At 35.8% G+C, this 18,012-nt stretch overlaps 1 protein-coding gene across 2 annotated transcripts in view; it reads left to right on the top strand.

Moving 5' to 3' along the window:
* LOC127933346 (ribosomal protein S6 kinase alpha-5) overlaps window positions 1-18,012 on the top strand; it is a 28,055-nt gene that overhangs the window by 1,546 nt on the left and 8,497 nt on the right. The window contains exons 2-12 of one of the 2 annotated variants that reach the window (XM_052530282.1): window positions 1,988-2,059; window positions 2,149-2,367; window positions 4,624-4,739; window positions 5,318-5,419; window positions 7,657-7,740; window positions 7,931-8,034; window positions 10,153-10,303; window positions 10,437-10,598; window positions 11,987-12,112; window positions 15,188-15,321; window positions 15,430-15,523. In XM_052530282.1, the coding sequence (XP_052386242.1) occupies window positions 1,988-2,059; window positions 2,149-2,367; window positions 4,624-4,739; window positions 5,318-5,419; window positions 7,657-7,740; window positions 7,931-8,034; window positions 10,153-10,303; window positions 10,437-10,598; window positions 11,987-12,112; window positions 15,188-15,321; window positions 15,430-15,523 (1,364 nt within the window). The other variant, XM_052530283.1, reaches the window with a different exon arrangement.

Below are 18,012 nucleotides of genomic sequence, written 5' to 3' on the forward strand. Positions count from 1 at the left end.
TGTATTTTGAAATACCACATTTTTGTGAGGTAATATTTATTTTAATAACTATTAATAATTCAATGTATTTTATATAACTTATTAAATTCATACTAAATTAATTGTAGAACAAGCCAATTTTTATTCTTGACTAATTGTGATGGCAAAAATCTAGTATTTAGATCAATGTTCCACATTCTTAGCACAACCCTGTTACATCAAACTAATCAATTCTGTAACAGAAAATGTTACTCATAAAAATGTAGTTCAATCTCATGGCCCTATATTTTGACCTTGCTTGGTGGAAATCTTAGTATTTATTTATTCAGTATTTATTTTGCCGTCTTGACACAGGAGATCTCATGTCTAATGTATGTCTAATGGTCTGTTTCGACTTCTGTATCATAACAGAAAAATGGGTTTCAATTGATGAATCAGTCACGGCAGGCCAAATGATCAGTCAATATCTTCAGATCATTTGCCGTAACTGTGCAGATCGGCAGATTAACAGTAGTGGTTATTCCATGTGGTTATTAATAGCATTAATAATAGCATTTCCAAATAAGAGACTTGAGAAAAGATCACACATTTTCTATTTTCAGGAAAATAGGCCTATTGTTTGCAGTCATTAAAAGGTATTTCACGATTGTCCACTTTAGGAAACCCATATCTGTCGATCACAAGCCTCAAGTATTCAAATTACTAATCCAGATCCAGAAATGGCATGATTAGACTCAGTAGTGTATTACTGTGTGACTAATGCAGGTCAATACAGATGATCAATTTACAGGCACTTAATTGTTTCTGGCTTGTTATGACTTTAGAGTGCAGGACTAAAGACTAGAAGGGGTCACCTGATAAGTCTCACCTAAGAAAGATCAATGGGAACCAGATTCTCTTTATTAATTCCTTCAGGTCCTGAGTGGAGAATGTTGTGTTCTGGATGCTTATTAATAAATATTGTAGTTCTCATGGACCTCTCTAGAGTGCTTGCACCTTAAACATGCAGCTTGGTATCCAGTCAGAGGATGTGGTAATAGAATGCTGCCTTTTTTTTTTCTTTCTTTCTAAAACCAGATAATTTACGCAGATAGAGAAAAATCATGATTTTGTGTGAGATGCAGTGCTACTGTGATTGTGGGTAACAGCAGGAATGCATGCACTTCACTGGGCATTCTCATTGGTGTCGACTGCATAAATCAAGTGACCTTACTTCAGGCTGCACGGCACGCTACCGTGTAAACATATACCACACACATGCTCGCGTTCTTCAATGTCTCATTCATGAAGGCTGTTTTGTTTCCTCTGAATCATCAGGGTCTTCGTTGTTTATGAGCAGGCCCACACAGAATCTGCACCTGCAGAACTCCGATTTCTGAAGAATTTGAATGCATTTCATTCATAGTTCTGTCCCTTGTTTGATTACATTACCGTTCAGAAGTCTCTTAAGCTCACCAGGGTTGCATTTATGTTGTCAAAAATACAGTACAAACTGTAATATTGTGAAATGTGCATTCTTTTTTAAAATGTAATTTTTTCCTGTGATGGCAAAGCTGAATTTTCACCAGCCATATCTTCGGTTTTCAGTGTCACATTATCCTTCAGAGGTCATTCTAATATGCCGATTTGGGACTCTGTAACATGATAAAAGTCTATACTGTCACTTTTGATCAGTTTAATGGATCCTTGCTAAATATTATCTTAAAAAAAAAAAAAAAAAACGACTGACCCCAATCATTTGAATGGTATTTCCTGATTTCATAATGCTTCTGCTACTGCTTTTGTTTCAGCCTGTTTAAAAATTTAAAGTCAGTGCAGAAAATGCATAAAACAGATTTCATCTGGACGTGTTTATAAGCTACATACTGCATTTACGAACAGCTGCAGGCTCGTCTCACTTTTTCTATTCTCACAGTTGTGAGAAAGTGGCAAATTTGGGAGGTTTTCTTGTATGGTATCCAATTTGTTGGCCTTGTGACCAAATGCATGTGTTTAAATCTTTCCGCAGCCAATCTGACGGGTCACGTGGAGCGAGTGGGCATTGAGAACTTTGAGCTGCTGAAAGTGCTGGGAACAGGAGGTCAGTGATAGTTCAAGTATGTGAGCCCTGTGTTCTCTGCTCATCTTTGTTCCTGCTCCACTAACACATTGTTCTTCTCCTCCGGGCAGCCTACGGCAAGGTGTTCTTGGTTCGCAAGGTGAGCGGCCATGATTCGGGTAAACTCTATGCCATGAAGGTGCTGAAAAAGGCCACTATTGTGCAGAAGGCGAAGACGGCAGAGCACACACGCACGGAGAGACAGGTCCTCGAGCACATCAGACAGTCTCCTTTCCTGGTTACACTCCATTACGCCTTCCAGACAGACACCAAACTGCATCTCATTCTAGGTACGCTCTCTCCTCTCTCTCTTGTGGATTGCACAAATGTTAACGGCATTTTATGCTTCAATTTTACTTCTGCATTTAAGAGGGTGCAAGCTGTGCAGGCTGAACTTTTCTTCTCTATTGCTCAACAGTTTTGTTATCGTGAGCTAATTTAATAGGGCTCTGTTTGTGTGATTTAGTCGTAGTGAGCGTTTAGTCAGTCTGACTGCAAATAGCTTAGTGAGCAAGGATACATTGATATCTCACTTCACAGGAAGTGGGCAGGGAAATTTACGCATCAGTCATTGTGCACAGCCTCCTCTGGCATTTTATTCAGCTTAATTAACCTCAGAAGTGGTTGCTGGGCAGTACGAGAGTATAAAGTGCAGCAGATGTGACTGTTAGAATGCCATTTTTATTATTTACATCTCTGACATAACAAGTAAGAAGATCAGTTCGTTATAAATAATTATAAAACAATAGTTTATTTACTTAATTTCTTATATAGTTAGAAACTGTAATATTTTAAAAATAACATTACAATTTAAAAGACCTGTTTTATTTGACTGTATTTTGCTTTGATAGCAACTCTAGGGCCCTATGAAATCAATTTTATTTTTTCACAAATTCTGTTTTTTTATTTTTTTTTATTACATGTTTCCCCGTTCTTTTTTTAAGGGTTAAATTAAATGTTATTAATCAAAAAGCATGTCTAATGAATTAAAATCAGGAAACTTATACATTTTAAAAGTTTAACAAAAATGACATGTTTAGGGCCCTATGAAATGTTTTATATTTTCTTCACCATATGTTTTATTGTTACCTATTTCTGTATTTAAGCATGTCTAATTATTTAAATGGATAAAAAAACTTAATTAATAAACAAAAATTCTTACAGTAGCCTTATGAAATGTTCTCCCCTCAGAAATCCTGTTGTGTTCTAAAAAAAATTCTAGTTATCAAATGAAAGCATAAAACATTAATTTAATTGATCTTTTAATTGCTGAACATTAAGCAAACATTATATTTTGGTAAACAAAGGGGATTAACTATTATAATTAAAACGTGGAAGAAATGTTTGTTAAAAATAATGTTTGTTTCTTTTTAGTAGTAGTATGTACATTCTGCTGAACAATAGTAATACATTTCTGGCAAATACTTGTCTTTAAACTGAACCAGACTTTTATTTTGACGGGTTGCCGTGAATACCTTTTATAGTTCTGTGTATGTGATGTGACGTTAATTTTACTCAAATCAAACGGTCAAATGCTCATGAAGTGACTGTCAGAGCAGTTCTGGAGATGTTGTTCATGTGTTCTCGTCTTATTTAGAGAGACGACAGAAGCTGAAATCACCTTGAGCGTCACGCGTGCTTCCGTGTGTGTCATAGACGAAACCGCGCTTCTGCACCATTCATTAACAGAGACACGCAGAACATGCACGATTCATATTTAAATAAACTTTTCCTGCTTAATATTTACAGATACTAGTTCATATCATGATTTGATTTACATTTTAATGACCTACTTTTTTATTCATTCATTTAAAATTTGTCAAATTCCGTGACATTCCGCGATAAACTGTGAATTCCATTTTCATGACTGGATTCCACGATTCCGTCCATGTATTCTGCATCTTGGAAATCATAGGGCCCTACAACTCCAGTCTGAGAAGCATCAGAAATCATACGGATCTGATCATCAAGAAACATTTCTTATTCTGAAACCATGATACATTTTTAGCATTCTTTGATGGATAGTAAGTTCATAAGAGCAGCATTTATTTGAAGTTGCACTTTTTTAACAATGCCAGAATCTTTACTGTCATTTTAATAATAAAACAATGAATTTCTGGCATCATACTGACCCCTTTTTAACGGCAGTATGTTATTTATTACTTTAATTTAAAAGTGTTTATATTTTAATAATTGATATTTTTTGTTTGTTCATCGCCATCACGCTTGAAGCCCCTTCTTTATGTGACTCAAGTGTTGTTCGATGAAGCCGAAGGGCATTCCAAATAAAGTGAACTTCTACACACCCTCTCTTGAGTGTGTAGAGAACAGTGAACTCTGTGCAGTTAATGTGCTTTAATAATGAAAAGCGGAAGCCCCTGTGCCACTACAGGAAATATTGGTTTTTGTGGTAAAGCTTGGAACCGATTGTGTCAGTGTCAACATTAAAGCAGGTTTTTGCAGTAACTGCACAATACTATGTGCATCAGAAATATAAATCTGTCTTTGACCAGTTGCAGTTTTGTTTTATATCTCTTAAATTGCAGACTATGTGAATGGAGGTGAGCTCTTCACGCACTTGGTCCAAAGAGTTCGCTTTAAAGAGCAAGAGGTTACCTTGTACAGCGGGGAGATTGTACTAGCACTGGAGCACTTGCATAAGGTAAAATTGCACACTTATTTTCACTCTTCATTTCCTTTGCAATCTGACTGAACGGCGCCTCAGTTCGAGAGAATAGTGAAAGTCGTTCTGTCCTTTATTCAGGAGGTACTTCTCCTCTCTCCTGCCTACTAAGATCAATTCCTCACTCAGTTAACCAGGCCAGGCCAAATGTGTCTGCAGTGCTCAACATTTCTTGAGGGCTGTGTTTGCAAAAAGAGGAAGAAAAGTGTTTTTAATGCATGCTTGTTCTGTGCATAGCAGCCATTATTCAGAGAGAAGAGAACTCCCCTGGAGGCATTGCAGTGTGAGTAGGTCGGACCTTGACAGTGAGATTAACATTGTTTCGGTTCAGTCTCATTTTTTGTCATTGCCTATTATGTTGCCATTTATTATTTATTAAAGCAGTGGTGCATTTTCCAGGTGAATGGCTGCATTTTATGACTCCAGATGAGTTAAGGTTGTGATTATGAACACCGCATTTGAGCAAATGCTTTTGGATAAGTAAAAAGTTGTTGAATGGTGACTTGAAATTAAAGTATTTGGTCCCACATCTTAACATAAGATCTTATTGTTTCCAGCTGGGAATTGTCTACAGAGACCTAAAACTTGAGAATATACTTCTTGACTCAAACGGTCACATCGTGTTGACGGATTTTGGGCTTAGTAAGGAATTTCATGAGGTGAGTTTGTGTTACTCTCCACAGTTTTACCCTTTTTGAATTTAGGATTTCTGCCAGTTATCCATATTTTATAAAAACGTTACTGTGGTTGTTTCAAAAACCTAAAAAATGGATTAACCTTTTTAACTTTCGTTAAAAATTACATTTAATAGTGTTAATAAATTATTAGAATTTTTACATTTTAAGCGTTGGTTAATAGCAAAGGGAACCAAAACAAGTCTGTGCAATTAAATATCCTGAATATCTGCTGGTTTATATCAAATATATGAATAATTCCAGTCATTTAAATAAGAAAAACATCAACTGATAACCTATATGGTACCAGTATGTTGTACATCCCTAAAGTGTTTCCCATTGTTCCCTCTAAATTTCACTTTTGATGTTGTTATTGCACCGAATGCAGGCTCAGAAACTTATGTGGAAGGGTTGAGTTTTCAGTGTTACAGCTGGAGTCTGTCCACACATCCACTGATTTACAGTGTGGAAGTGAAAATGGGCAGAACGTAATGTGTTTAAAGATAAACAGTGGCGATTAATTCATGAGATAAAGTCTGCATCCTAGCATAGTCTTCCTAGTTCATAGTAGTTGATATAAACTGGACAAATAATGACAACTTTTGAATTGGATAAACTGCTAGATGGTAATTAATGTCTTAGTTTCTTTGAATGGGGTGTTTCTGCTCAGATGATCGGCTCCATAGGTTTGCCCAATAAAAATAGGTTTTACCGGAACGAATATTTAGAGGGAACACTCTAAATACCAGGAAAAGGTGGTCACCTTTTCCTGGTGACCACCCAGTATCCCACACATGCAGGTCCTGGCGTGTCCTGCCCTGTCAGAGATGTTCTGTTTGATGTTTCGGTAGTTCACATTGAACCTCCCTCCGTCCCGTGGATGCAATTACAGTGCAGGGCTGTTCACTCAATGCTGTAATTGCTTATCATGCATGTTTTGATGGTGTTCTTCGTTCTAAAAGATTGTATTAACTTTTCGTTTTTCCCGGTTTGACCTTTGTTGTACTAGCTAACAACCCATTTTAGCCAGAATTTCTTTTACAAGTGTGGTTTGAAAACGCGCCCGTGACTATTAAGGCTTTATGGAAAACATATAAACCAGCGCACATAAAATGAGTAAATTCATCCGACAGCAATGTGCTGATTATGAGATGCAAAATAATAAAAGCAATTAATCAGTGCACACAGGAACTTTAATTATAAAAGCCATGTGCTTGTATCGGTATTTTCGAACATGTGGCAAGAACGTTAATTGCTCGTAGGATATTAAAGAAGATTGTTCCAGATGTTTGCATGTATTTCTTTCCATAAATATGCCGCATAATTCCGAATGAAGTTTTGCCCAATTTAGAAAGTACAGATGGTATTTGCTCTCAGCCACAGCGGCAGCTAAGTGCAGTATTTAATCATTGTAGAATGATGAATCGTGTTTCGATGTATAGGTTTAGATTTCAATTTATTTATAATTATTAAAACACTGTGCTGCAATGGATGCACTGCTGATTTTTTGACAGAAGTTGCAAAATAGCAAAAATGCATTGAATTTATCAAAAGTGACAGTAAAGACAATTAAGCAGCAAAAATAGAATGATTTCTGAAGGATCGTATGGCACTGAAGAGTGGAGTAATTATGCAGGAAATTCAGCCTTGCCATTACAGGAAACGTATTATAATATATTTATATAAAAATATATGAAAACAGAAAACCGGTTTAAATTATAACATTTCACAATAATACTGTTCTTACTTTATTGTTGATCAAATAAATGCAGCTTTGTTGAGTATGCTCAAGATGTCTTTCAAAAACATAAAAAATCTGGTAACACTTTACAGTAAGGTTCATGAACTAAGAAAGACTAATATTTCCACAGCGTTTATTAATCTTAGTTCTTGTTCATTGCAACATCTACTGAAGCATTCTTCAAATCAAAAGTTGTGCTTGTTAACATTAGATAATGCACTGTGAATTAACATGAACTAAGATTAATAAATGTATTGTTTGTTCATTCATGTTACTTGATACATTAACTAACATGAACTAATTGAACCTTATTGTAAAGTGTTACCAAAAATCTGTCATTTACACAATTCTGTGTAAATGCTGCCACTTATTAGTGTAAGATAACTTGCATATGGTAGATTAATGGACATTTTGTGGTGAATTAACACTTTTGGATTCATGATGCACTCAATCGTGTATAATAAGTGCTTTGGTCTTGTAGGTAGAGAGAGCTTATTCCATCTGTGGCACTGTTGAATACATGGCCCCTGAGATTGTAGCAGGAGGAGAGTCGGGACATGACAAGGTAAAATGAACCTCTCATTCGCCACATTTTAAGTGCTATTTAATTACACATGTAATTGTCTTAATTTATACACAACAGCTTAAACTTAAAGTTCTTTCATTCTGTTTGTTTTTTTTATTTTTTATAACATGATTCAGCATGCATTTGAATGTGCTTTTTGGACTATAACCCTTGTGTTGTGCTCCCGTAGGCGGTGGACTGGTGGAGCTTGGGAGTTCTGATGTATGAGCTGTTGACCGGAGGCTCTCCTTTCACTGTCGATGGCGATGAGAACTCTCATTCTGACATTGCCGAGTAAGACCAGCTCACACACACACACACACACACACACACACACACACTCAGAGCTGTATTCTCTGTAAGGACTGGAGTAATGACCCAAAAATGAAAATTCGGCCATCCTTTACTCACCCTCATGTGTGTTTTTACATTCTTTCTTCTGTGTAAGAAAACATAACATATTTGTTCATAGCTGTATGGTTTCAGTTCCTATTGACGTTTGTTTTATGGAAAGGAAATCATTGGGTACCAAAGCTGTTTGGTTATTAACATTCCTTAAAATAAATATTTTTTGTGTTGAGCAGAGAAAGAAACAGGGTTTTTGTCTTTTGGTAGACTTTTATGACCTTTTTAAGCTCTTTATTGAAATTATTTTTAGTCGCTTTGGATAAAAGCATCTGCTTAATGATGTAATGTAAAATGCTACTTATTTAAATACAACAAAAATCATAATATGAACAGACACGATCAGTCAACTTTAGTATCATGAGTCTTACATAAACATAACAAGAATATTTTTTTCGGGGTTAATTTTGAATATAATATGATCGATCATATGAGTCATTTGTTCAGGAATAAGACATCTGAAAACAGAAAATCTGTATATTTTTTTAAATTCTTATTTTTACAGGGTTTCCGCAGGTCTTAAAGAGTCTTACATTTAGTTGTATAAAATTTAAGGCCTTAAAAAGTCTTAAATTATACAGTAAAGTCTTAATTATGATTTCAAGAGGTCTTAAATTTGGGGACGGAAAGACCAGAATTGCGATATGGCTGAATGTAACGATTAAACTTCAAAAGGCTAACGTTATGATTTCATCAAATAAACATAAGGCTACTTTGTGTTCTGCTGTTACCAGGGAAACAGTTATATTCTACCAAAAGCTCCACCTGCTGGCAGAGAATAAATGAGCATTTTCAATAAAACTGTTTTGGTCAGACCACTGCGAAAATCGACCCATGTTTTTAACCCTACAAACACGCAGAGCTTTAAGCGTGAACTGGTGGATCGATAAGAAGACAATGCATTATAAAAATCTAAAAAGTATAGGGGTGTGCGATGTGGTCTGCGAATCCTGCAATAATATTCTAACATCAGTTTTCGATGTTTTATGTTTAAAATATCAAACGATTATTTATGTATTAAAAGTTAAAGTATTCCATGTCACTCGGAGCTGCGTTAAACAGTGTGTAAATGCATCTAAATGACACTTCTGTGTTTCCTCTGCATTTCAAAGATCAATTTTGATGATACTGATTTAATTTGCCTGGTAAAAGCCCAAATGTAAGAATTGGACTCAAAAGATGGTGCACACTTTTAGAAAAAAATGGCTTAAAGGAAAAAATGGCCATAAAACTAGTTGGAAATGTTTAATTTCTATTATTGCTGTGAACTTACCACACAGAAGATAAAGAATATAAAAAAAATTCAGGAGCCAGCTGTAAGCACAATACAGATAAGATATCGGCACAATAACACACTATAGCAAAATATTATCTAATTACCGTTATAGATAAAATCACAGAAAATGACCGTGATTTCATTTTTTGCCGATATCGCAAAACTCTAATTTATATTATTTAATTTTATATAATATTTTATTGATAATAATTTTTAAAATGTATATAGTAAATACTTTTGACTCATCCATTTTCTTAAAAATGGTTTAAAGGCTGAAATGCAAATTGTAGCATTTTATAAAACATTTTGTTTTTTTGTAAACTTGTATCTGAAATTATGCATTTTACAGTTTAATATGGTACTATAGACATTACCCAACCCTGCTCATATGGTATTAATTTTATTTATGCAGGTCTTAAAAAGGTCTAAAATTTGAGCTTAAAAATCCCGCAGAAACCCTGTTTTATTTTATTTTATTGTATTTTTTTCAGGTGGAACTGAAGAATAACTGGTTCTTGGTTCCCATCCCTAATTCTCTGTACAACTTTATGTGGTTAAACTCCAGTTCTCTTTTTATTACTCAGAAGTCTGTCTTGTTTTGAAATCATGAGTTGACGGTTTGATTGCATCAGCATGGTGATAAAATAGCCTTAAATTACCTTCTTAAACCTGCACTTTTTAAACCCTTCTTGGTTTTCTTTTTTTATTAATTCTCTCTCTTTGCCCAATAGGAGAATTATGAAAAAGGATCCTCCATTCCCCAAAGACTTAGGACCTCTGGCCAAAGACATTATCCAGCGATTGCTAATTAAAGACCCAAAGAAGAGGCTGGGCTCGGGGCCCTCAGGGGCCCAGAATGTGAAAACCCATCCATTTTACCAGGCAAGGCTAAAATTAATAAAACTGATATTTTCCCCAAAAAGGGAATATTAGTTGGGAAGAATATAGCGTGTTAAAGTTAATTGAGATCCATTCAAGGACCAGCATCTAAAATGTTTGACTGTCGTTGATTTAGAAAATGAATTGGGAGGACCTTGCTGCTAAGAAGGTTCTGGCTCCGTTTAAGCCTGTAATTCGTGATGAGCTGGATGTTAGTAACTTTGCAGAGGAGTTTACAGAGATGGACCCGACATACTCCCCAGCAGCACTTCCGAACAACTGTGATCGCATCTTCCAGGTAGTGGAATTGAAACTCATTTTATTATATTATAATTTTTGTGAAATATGTGAAATGATATGTGAAAGTGAGGAATTTAAGACACTTTATTACTATTGCAAAGTAATTACAATAATCAGAACTTTTATGGTAACCAAGGCTGCATTTGTTTGATCAAAAATGCAGTTAATAGTAGTATTGTTAAATTAACACACACACACACAAAAAAAAAAAAAAGCTAAAAAAAAAGTTTAGCTTTTGAAGCAGAATTGTCCCAAAACTACCTTGTATCAGCTGATTTCTCTTCCAGGCCAATGTATCGGAGTATCTCTGATGTATCACAAAAATCGACCAATGTGTGATGTACCTAAACCAATGTTGATTCACACGGAGCATTTATTTATGACTAAGAATAATTTTTGCGCCTGAGCGGACATTTGATGTTGCGTTAGGATATAATTGTTCAGTTAACCCTCCATTATTAGTAAGCAGGAAGTACTGAAGTGGATATGGGCAAGTCAGCCTTTATAATGATCACTTGTGCAGTGTGAGCCCGGCTGTCTATGTTGGTATTCAGATGAATTTGAGAGCTGTTTGGAGATGTAATTATGGTGATGTGGAGATGGATTCAAGCATCAGATGTGAATGACTATTTTTGATGCATCTTGATCTATAACGTTGCCTATAACATGATGCCAGCTGAAATGGGAGGCTGCGAAAGAGATGGTGTCTATGATTGCCTGCTGAATCCTTCAGTGTGCCGGATCAATGCCGCCATTAAACGGCTCTGTCATGGAATAAAAGGTCGGCGTCTGCGAGAACAACCATGTCTTGCTCAATTACTCCTTCAACCTTTGATTACCAACTTCATCTTGGCTTTTCTGAGTGTTCGTCTTTCATCTGTGCTGGAATTTTGATCCCTCGTAATTCTCGGGTGGTACAATTGCAGCGACGTCTGCAATGATAACTTTCGAAGTGCTCCACCACGCACATACACACATGCATAGCCGCATATATACCCAGCCACCCGTCAAACTGAAATTAAGCTGCATTAGAGGACTCTGATCATTTGAAAAGCAGGGCAATCAAATACCTTGGCTTAGCAATTAAAAGCATTTAAACCATTCATCTCCTCATCCTTCCGTCCAGCCGTCTTCTCATCCAGCCAGCCACTTCTCTACCCATGTAGCACACAGCTGCAGTCTGGCCGTGTAAGTGGGACATGGGCCGTCGGAGACTTTATTTAGATGAAGTGGTCACGAACAGTGTGACTGGAGTTCCTTAGCATGAAGGATTTGCAGATATGCGAAAGGCCTTGGTGTTTGAGTTCTGTCAGTGACCCTGAAACTTTCTCTGCTTTAGTTCCCTCTTCTGTTAGTGAGTGTGTTTAAAGAGGTTTGTATCTGCAGGGCTATTCCTTCATGGCTCCCTCCATCCTGTTTAAGAGGAATGCTGTAATGGACGACCTGGCTCAGCTGTGTGGTGGGTCAGAGAGGCCGGGCTCAGCAGCTGTTGCCCGTAGCGCTATGATGAAGGTCAGTCTGCATATCTCTGCTTTGTAAAAACGTTACAATATTTAAAGCTGAAGTGTCATTTTTGTTCAGTGTTAAAGGGGTCATATGATGCCATGTCAAGTTTTCCTTTCTCTTTGGAGTGTTACAAGCTGTTTGTGCATAAATAAGATCCCTAAAGTTGAAAATAATAAAGTCTCAAACCCCGAAGAGATATTAGTATTATTATTGCCGCCACCGCCATGTCGGGGAGATGCTGTGTTTCATTGTTTAAGCAAAACTACGTTGTTTGGTCTTCCCAAAGAGCACACAACTAGAAATCAGTTTAAGTTGTATTTACAACACTGTTCCAGAACATTTCAACCCAAATATTCAGATGTGTGCAGCACATTTTACATAGGACTGTTTCCTGAACCTAGGAGAGTACAAGGACGTCCGTGCTCAAAGGCTGTTTCTATAAAGTGGGGCAATTCCAACTTTGCAAGGGCAGTCTGGTGCTTCTGACTCACAGCCTGTTAGTACGTTTTCATATTTAAAGAATTTACCACTGATGATTCAAACGCTAGTTTTAAGCAGTATAGAACAACACTTGTTGTTAATAATTTCTCCAATCACAAATGTAGACATGCTTTTTATGTTTACGCGCCGAGATACGCAACACGAAAAAAGACAGTATAAGTCATTATAATCTATAATTTTGTCCCAACTGGATGCAACAAATGCCTCATTTGTAATTGGTCTTATTGGTTTAGTCTGGTCACACCGGGACACGTCATCACAGTTTGTTAAGGGGCGTAACTTTTCCGTCAAACGCTTGAGGTATTCAGCCAATAACAACACACTGGACAGCTGGCCAATCAGTGCACACCTCGCTTTTCAGAACGATGAGCTTTTTAAAAATCAACGCATTTCAAAAAGGCGGGCATAAAGGGCAAACAATGTTTTTTTTGTTAACTTAAACCACATAAACACATTGCTTTACACCAAATTCACCAAATAATGTTCTTTTTAGCAACGTCATATGACCTCTTTAATGACCTCTTTACTTTCTCCCATCCCAGTTTAATATGAGGTGCAAATGTAAGTAAGCCATTCGTATGTTGATTTGACTGAAAAGTGTAAGCATTTCTCCATTAAACCAATGCGACTAATGAAAAATAGGTGAAATCTTCAGGAAACCGTTTTGAAAACTTTGAAAGAAATATCAGTTCTTGTTAGGCAGCAAATTGCGATAGACCAATAAACTGCTATTAATATATTTATATTTAACAATATTTACACTTTTTCCACTAAAACTGTTAACAGTTCTTCAATATCGATTTTACACCATCTTTAGTTTAAGTCTTAAAAAATAGCACTTACTGTAATAGTGTCATTACATCACTGTGATCAACATGACAGTGCACATGTGCAGTAACTTAATATTTCATATTCTTGCATGAATAACACTTTGTGTTATTATATAATACAGGAATAAATTATTATCAGTTATACATATTTAGGCTTTCTGAAGAAGCTTTTTTCCAAAGCTGGTGCCATGCTCTACTGGTGGAGCCATAGGAATGGTTATCGAATCCATATTGTATTATTATACAATAATAATAATCAACAATGGTTGTTTTTGGTCAATTAAATGGCGAAGTTAGAGAGTAAGTGAGAGAAAAATGATAATGCACAGTAGAGAAGAATAAATTGACATCAGAACAAAATCCTACTATAATTCACTATGCAAATATTTCAATGACAGCTTCACTGTTGAGTGGCAAACATTTTGAGGGGCTTTCGCACATTTCTTGGTTTAAGCTAGATGAGTGCAGTGGTATTACTAAAGACACCATCTTTAGTTTAAGTCTTAAAAAATAGCACTTACTGTAATAGTGTCATTACATCACTGTGATCAACATGACAGTGCACATGTGCAGTAACTTAATATTTCATATTCTTGCATGAATAACACTTTGTGTTATTATATAATACAGGAATAAATTATTATCAGTTATACATATTTAGGCTTTCTGAAGAAGCTTTTTTCCAAAGCTGGTGCCATGCTCTACTGGTGGAGCCATAGGAATGGTTATCGAATCCATATTGTATTATTATACAATAATAATAATCAACAATGGTTGTTTTTGGTCAATTAAATGGCGAAGTTAGAGAGTAAGTGAGAGAAAAATGATAATGCACAGTAGAGAAGAATAAATTGACATCAGAACAAAATCCTACTATAATTCACTATGCAAATATTTCAATGACAGCTTCACTGTTGAGTGGCAAACATTTTGAGGGGCTTTCGCACATTTCTTGGTTTAAGCTAGATGAGTGCAGTGGTATTTCGCAGAAATGGTGCATAAATGTGCATGACCTCTTATAAAATGTTACTAATGTACACGCTCAATACACTGAAGATCACATCTGATTGGTCTGTTGTTTTAAAATTCAACTGCTTGTCAAAATTGGAATATTATTAATTTGAAAATGTCTTTAAAAGAATGTCTTAATGGGTGTGATGCACTAAATAAGCCACCAGCATTCATTTCTTGTGTGTATGTAGACCAGTAATTAAAAATAGCACAGTAGCACAAAATGTAAAAACCTAACATTTTGTATTCCATTTTATATCCTTTTCCAGAGCTGTCAGGAATGATCAAGAGAAGCAGGATTATCCTTGCTTTTCAAAAAAAAAAAAAAAAGATTTTTGATGTACTATGCAGACATACTCCAACATTTATAAGCAAAGCTCCCTTCACAGTCCACCCAGACCATTTATCACAATAAATCAGCCAAAACTGGCCATTAGGTAATCACTGAACCGCAAGCACATTAAGATATGACCTTCTACATTTGTATCAGTAACACAGTAATCATGAATTTGATTAATAGTACTTTTAAATTCATCCATATATACAGGCTAGCCAATCAAAACATTGCTTATTTACATATACAAATGTTAAAGGTATGGCAACAAAACAACCCGTTCAATCCTAAGTGTCATATAGAAGGTCATGTGAAAGTATATCGCAATTGTTTTGGTGCAAGAAACCTTGATTAACATTGTAAGTGGATTTTTCCTGACCTTTACTTCTGACAAACTGACCGTAGGACTCTCCGTTCTACATGAACTATGAGATGGACCTGAGGGAGAGCGCTCTGGGAGAGGGAAGCTTCTCCATCTGCAGACAGTGCACTCACAAAAAGACTGGACAGAAATACGCTGTAAAGATTGTCAGTAAAAGGTACCAGTTATGCAGCCTGCTAAAAAAGGGTTTTTGATGTATCTAAAGTTCAGTTGAATTATATAGGCTAATAGTCATAGAAGTAATTAGTCGTTTTTTGTTCTGCAGAATGGAGGCACAAACACAGAAAGAGATCGCTGCTCTCAAACTGTGCGATGGACATCCCAACATAGTCAAGCTACATGAGATCTACCATGACCAGGTAAGTCAGTGTTTGAGACTGAAACCTACAGCTCATGTGCACTTCAAAGCCTCATTCTCTCAATGAACTGCGCTAGCCTGAATAAGTTTGAACTCTCTTTGTCCTCGCACCTGCCCCACATTTAATTCCCTCCTGTTCATAAACTGTCCTCTTTCTTTTCATTGTAATTTGTCTCTATTACAATCCAGTCTTTATCAGAAGCAGCACCAAAGAAGGTTACTAGGGAAATGTTTGGTTGGATTTCATTACAACAAAATCAAATTGGTCCTTTTTACTGATTAAAAAAAATCCTAGAGAAAAACAGAGATTAAAATTTTCTGCAGGGCAGTAAAAAAAAAATTGCATCAGATTCCAAAAACAAGCTAATAAGCTATATTATGGACCTAAGACAGCTTGTACAATAAGAAATGTAATAAATGTTTGTTTTAGTTACAAAAAGTATGATATTTCATCAAAATATTTTTCCCCCCACCTGTAAAACAATATTTCTGGGCAGAAACAAAAAATATATTAATCATGAAGATTTCAGCTTCCTGCTGATTCTGTAAAATCCCAATGGGTGATTCAAATGCCGCCCTACGTTATTTCCCCCAAATATTCTGTTCACCTTTAAATTACATTACATATCCAAATGCATTGTGCGTGTCGTTTAAAAAGTGATTTTTTTTCTTTTTCCTTTTTTTATAAATACACACCATAGTTCAGAACTTTGGGGTTGGTAATCTTTTTAAAAGAAAAAAGTTCTTATTTTCACTAAGGCTGCATTTATGTGATCAAAAATGCAGTAAAAGTGTAATATTGTGAAATCATTACAATATAAAATGTTTTCTATATTAATATTTTAAAATATATGTAAATGTAAATGAATGATCCTTCAGAATTCAGTCTAATTTGCTGATTTTGGTGCACAAGAAACATTTGTTATTAATGTTGAAAACAGTTGTGCTGTTTAACATTTTTCTAGAAAACATGATAGTATTTTTTTTTTTTTTTTTTTGAGGCTTCACTGAAAAATAGAAGGATCAAAAGAACAATATTTATTTAAAATGGAAATATTTTGTTACATTAAAAATGTATTTCTTGTGCATCTGATATATGGTGCAAAAAAATAAATAAATGCATACATGTCGAATTTATTGTTCATCATGATAAGCTTGAGTCAGTTGGGCACCTCTTCAGATCTGTAAAAGTCTGTTTGTGTGTGTGTGTCCTCTTGCCAATTGGAGGTTATCAGCCCCCACCCTCTTTACCCACTGCCATGTCCCAGATGAAAAGCAGAGCCACCCTGCCCGGTCAGGGTCTTTGTTACTCTATACCAGAGATAATGAGAGATACTCACTCTTACACACTTGAATACTCATTTCTATCTCATCCCACCCACATAAAGCACACAAACACTTGCTCTGCGGTTTACTTCTTAACACTCGTTCAGCTTATAATGTGACTGAAGCTCATTTATGAAATCATCTTAAGTCTGAACCTTTTCCAAGTTATTTTTCCAGCTCATTCTGAGTTCATATGCATCTTTCCCTCTGACTTCCTGTGCCAGGATAGAAGGCTTTGCACTTCATAATAGATTATCTGTGTAATTGCAAACACGTACTGTTCCATGTGGTTATCCTTGCAAATAGTGTGTTTCCTTGTGCTCCCTAAATTTATATTTAGAGTTATGCCCAGGGCCAGTAATGGAGTTCTGAGGGCCCAAAGCAAAACTTAGTGAGGGAGCCCCTGTCGGTGCATCCAAGATGTCGCTCAATCGCTTAATCTGTTTTTTTCAGAGCACGTTTACTGTCAACAAACAACAGTTTCAGCATTGCACAAACAAATTCAGTCAACTTTGTAATTTTTAGCACATTGCAAGGCAATGGCTAAAAGTGTTTACAAATTACAAACTATAGGACAAACAATTTAGCCTACTAAAAATAATAGCTAACAGCAGCAGGTTTATCAGGCTGCTGTCACATTAAGACTGAATGCACAGATTTAATATACTGGTAAGCATTTGATTTCTTTCAATTAAGACATAACTGACTGCATTTAAGTGAAAACTTGCCAGTACAGACATTTTGACATTTTTATGTTTATTTGTCCATTTAAGTGCACATCCAAAGCCTAAAGTAGGCTATACTTGTCTGCGTTTCATCGGTCTCAGATTGCATTCACAGAAAGCTACCTTTGGAACAGGTGGGGACCTGGAGGACCTGCACGGTTTATGCCACTATTATTATGTGGATCAATAATAAAGGGTCAGAATTTTTTTTTATCTGGATGTATTTGTTGCCAGACTCGAACCCTATTACTCACATGAGCGCCAAGGTTCCAAATTTCTAGGTCAAATGTGTTAACCACTGCGTCTTGACTCTGAATGACTTTCTGAATGACTCTCTAACTTTGCTATTATAGTTCACTTAAACTAAAAATATAATCATAAAGAAATTTTTGTTACTTGAAATACAATTAACTTTAACTGAATTAAAATATAAAAAAGC

Source organism: Carassius gibelio, chromosome A17 (genome assembly GCF_023724105.1).
Source record: "Carassius gibelio isolate Cgi1373 ecotype wild population from Czech Republic chromosome A17, carGib1.2-hapl.c, whole genome shotgun sequence".
Lineage (NCBI taxonomy): Eukaryota > Metazoa > Chordata > Actinopteri > Cypriniformes > Cyprinidae > Carassius > Carassius gibelio.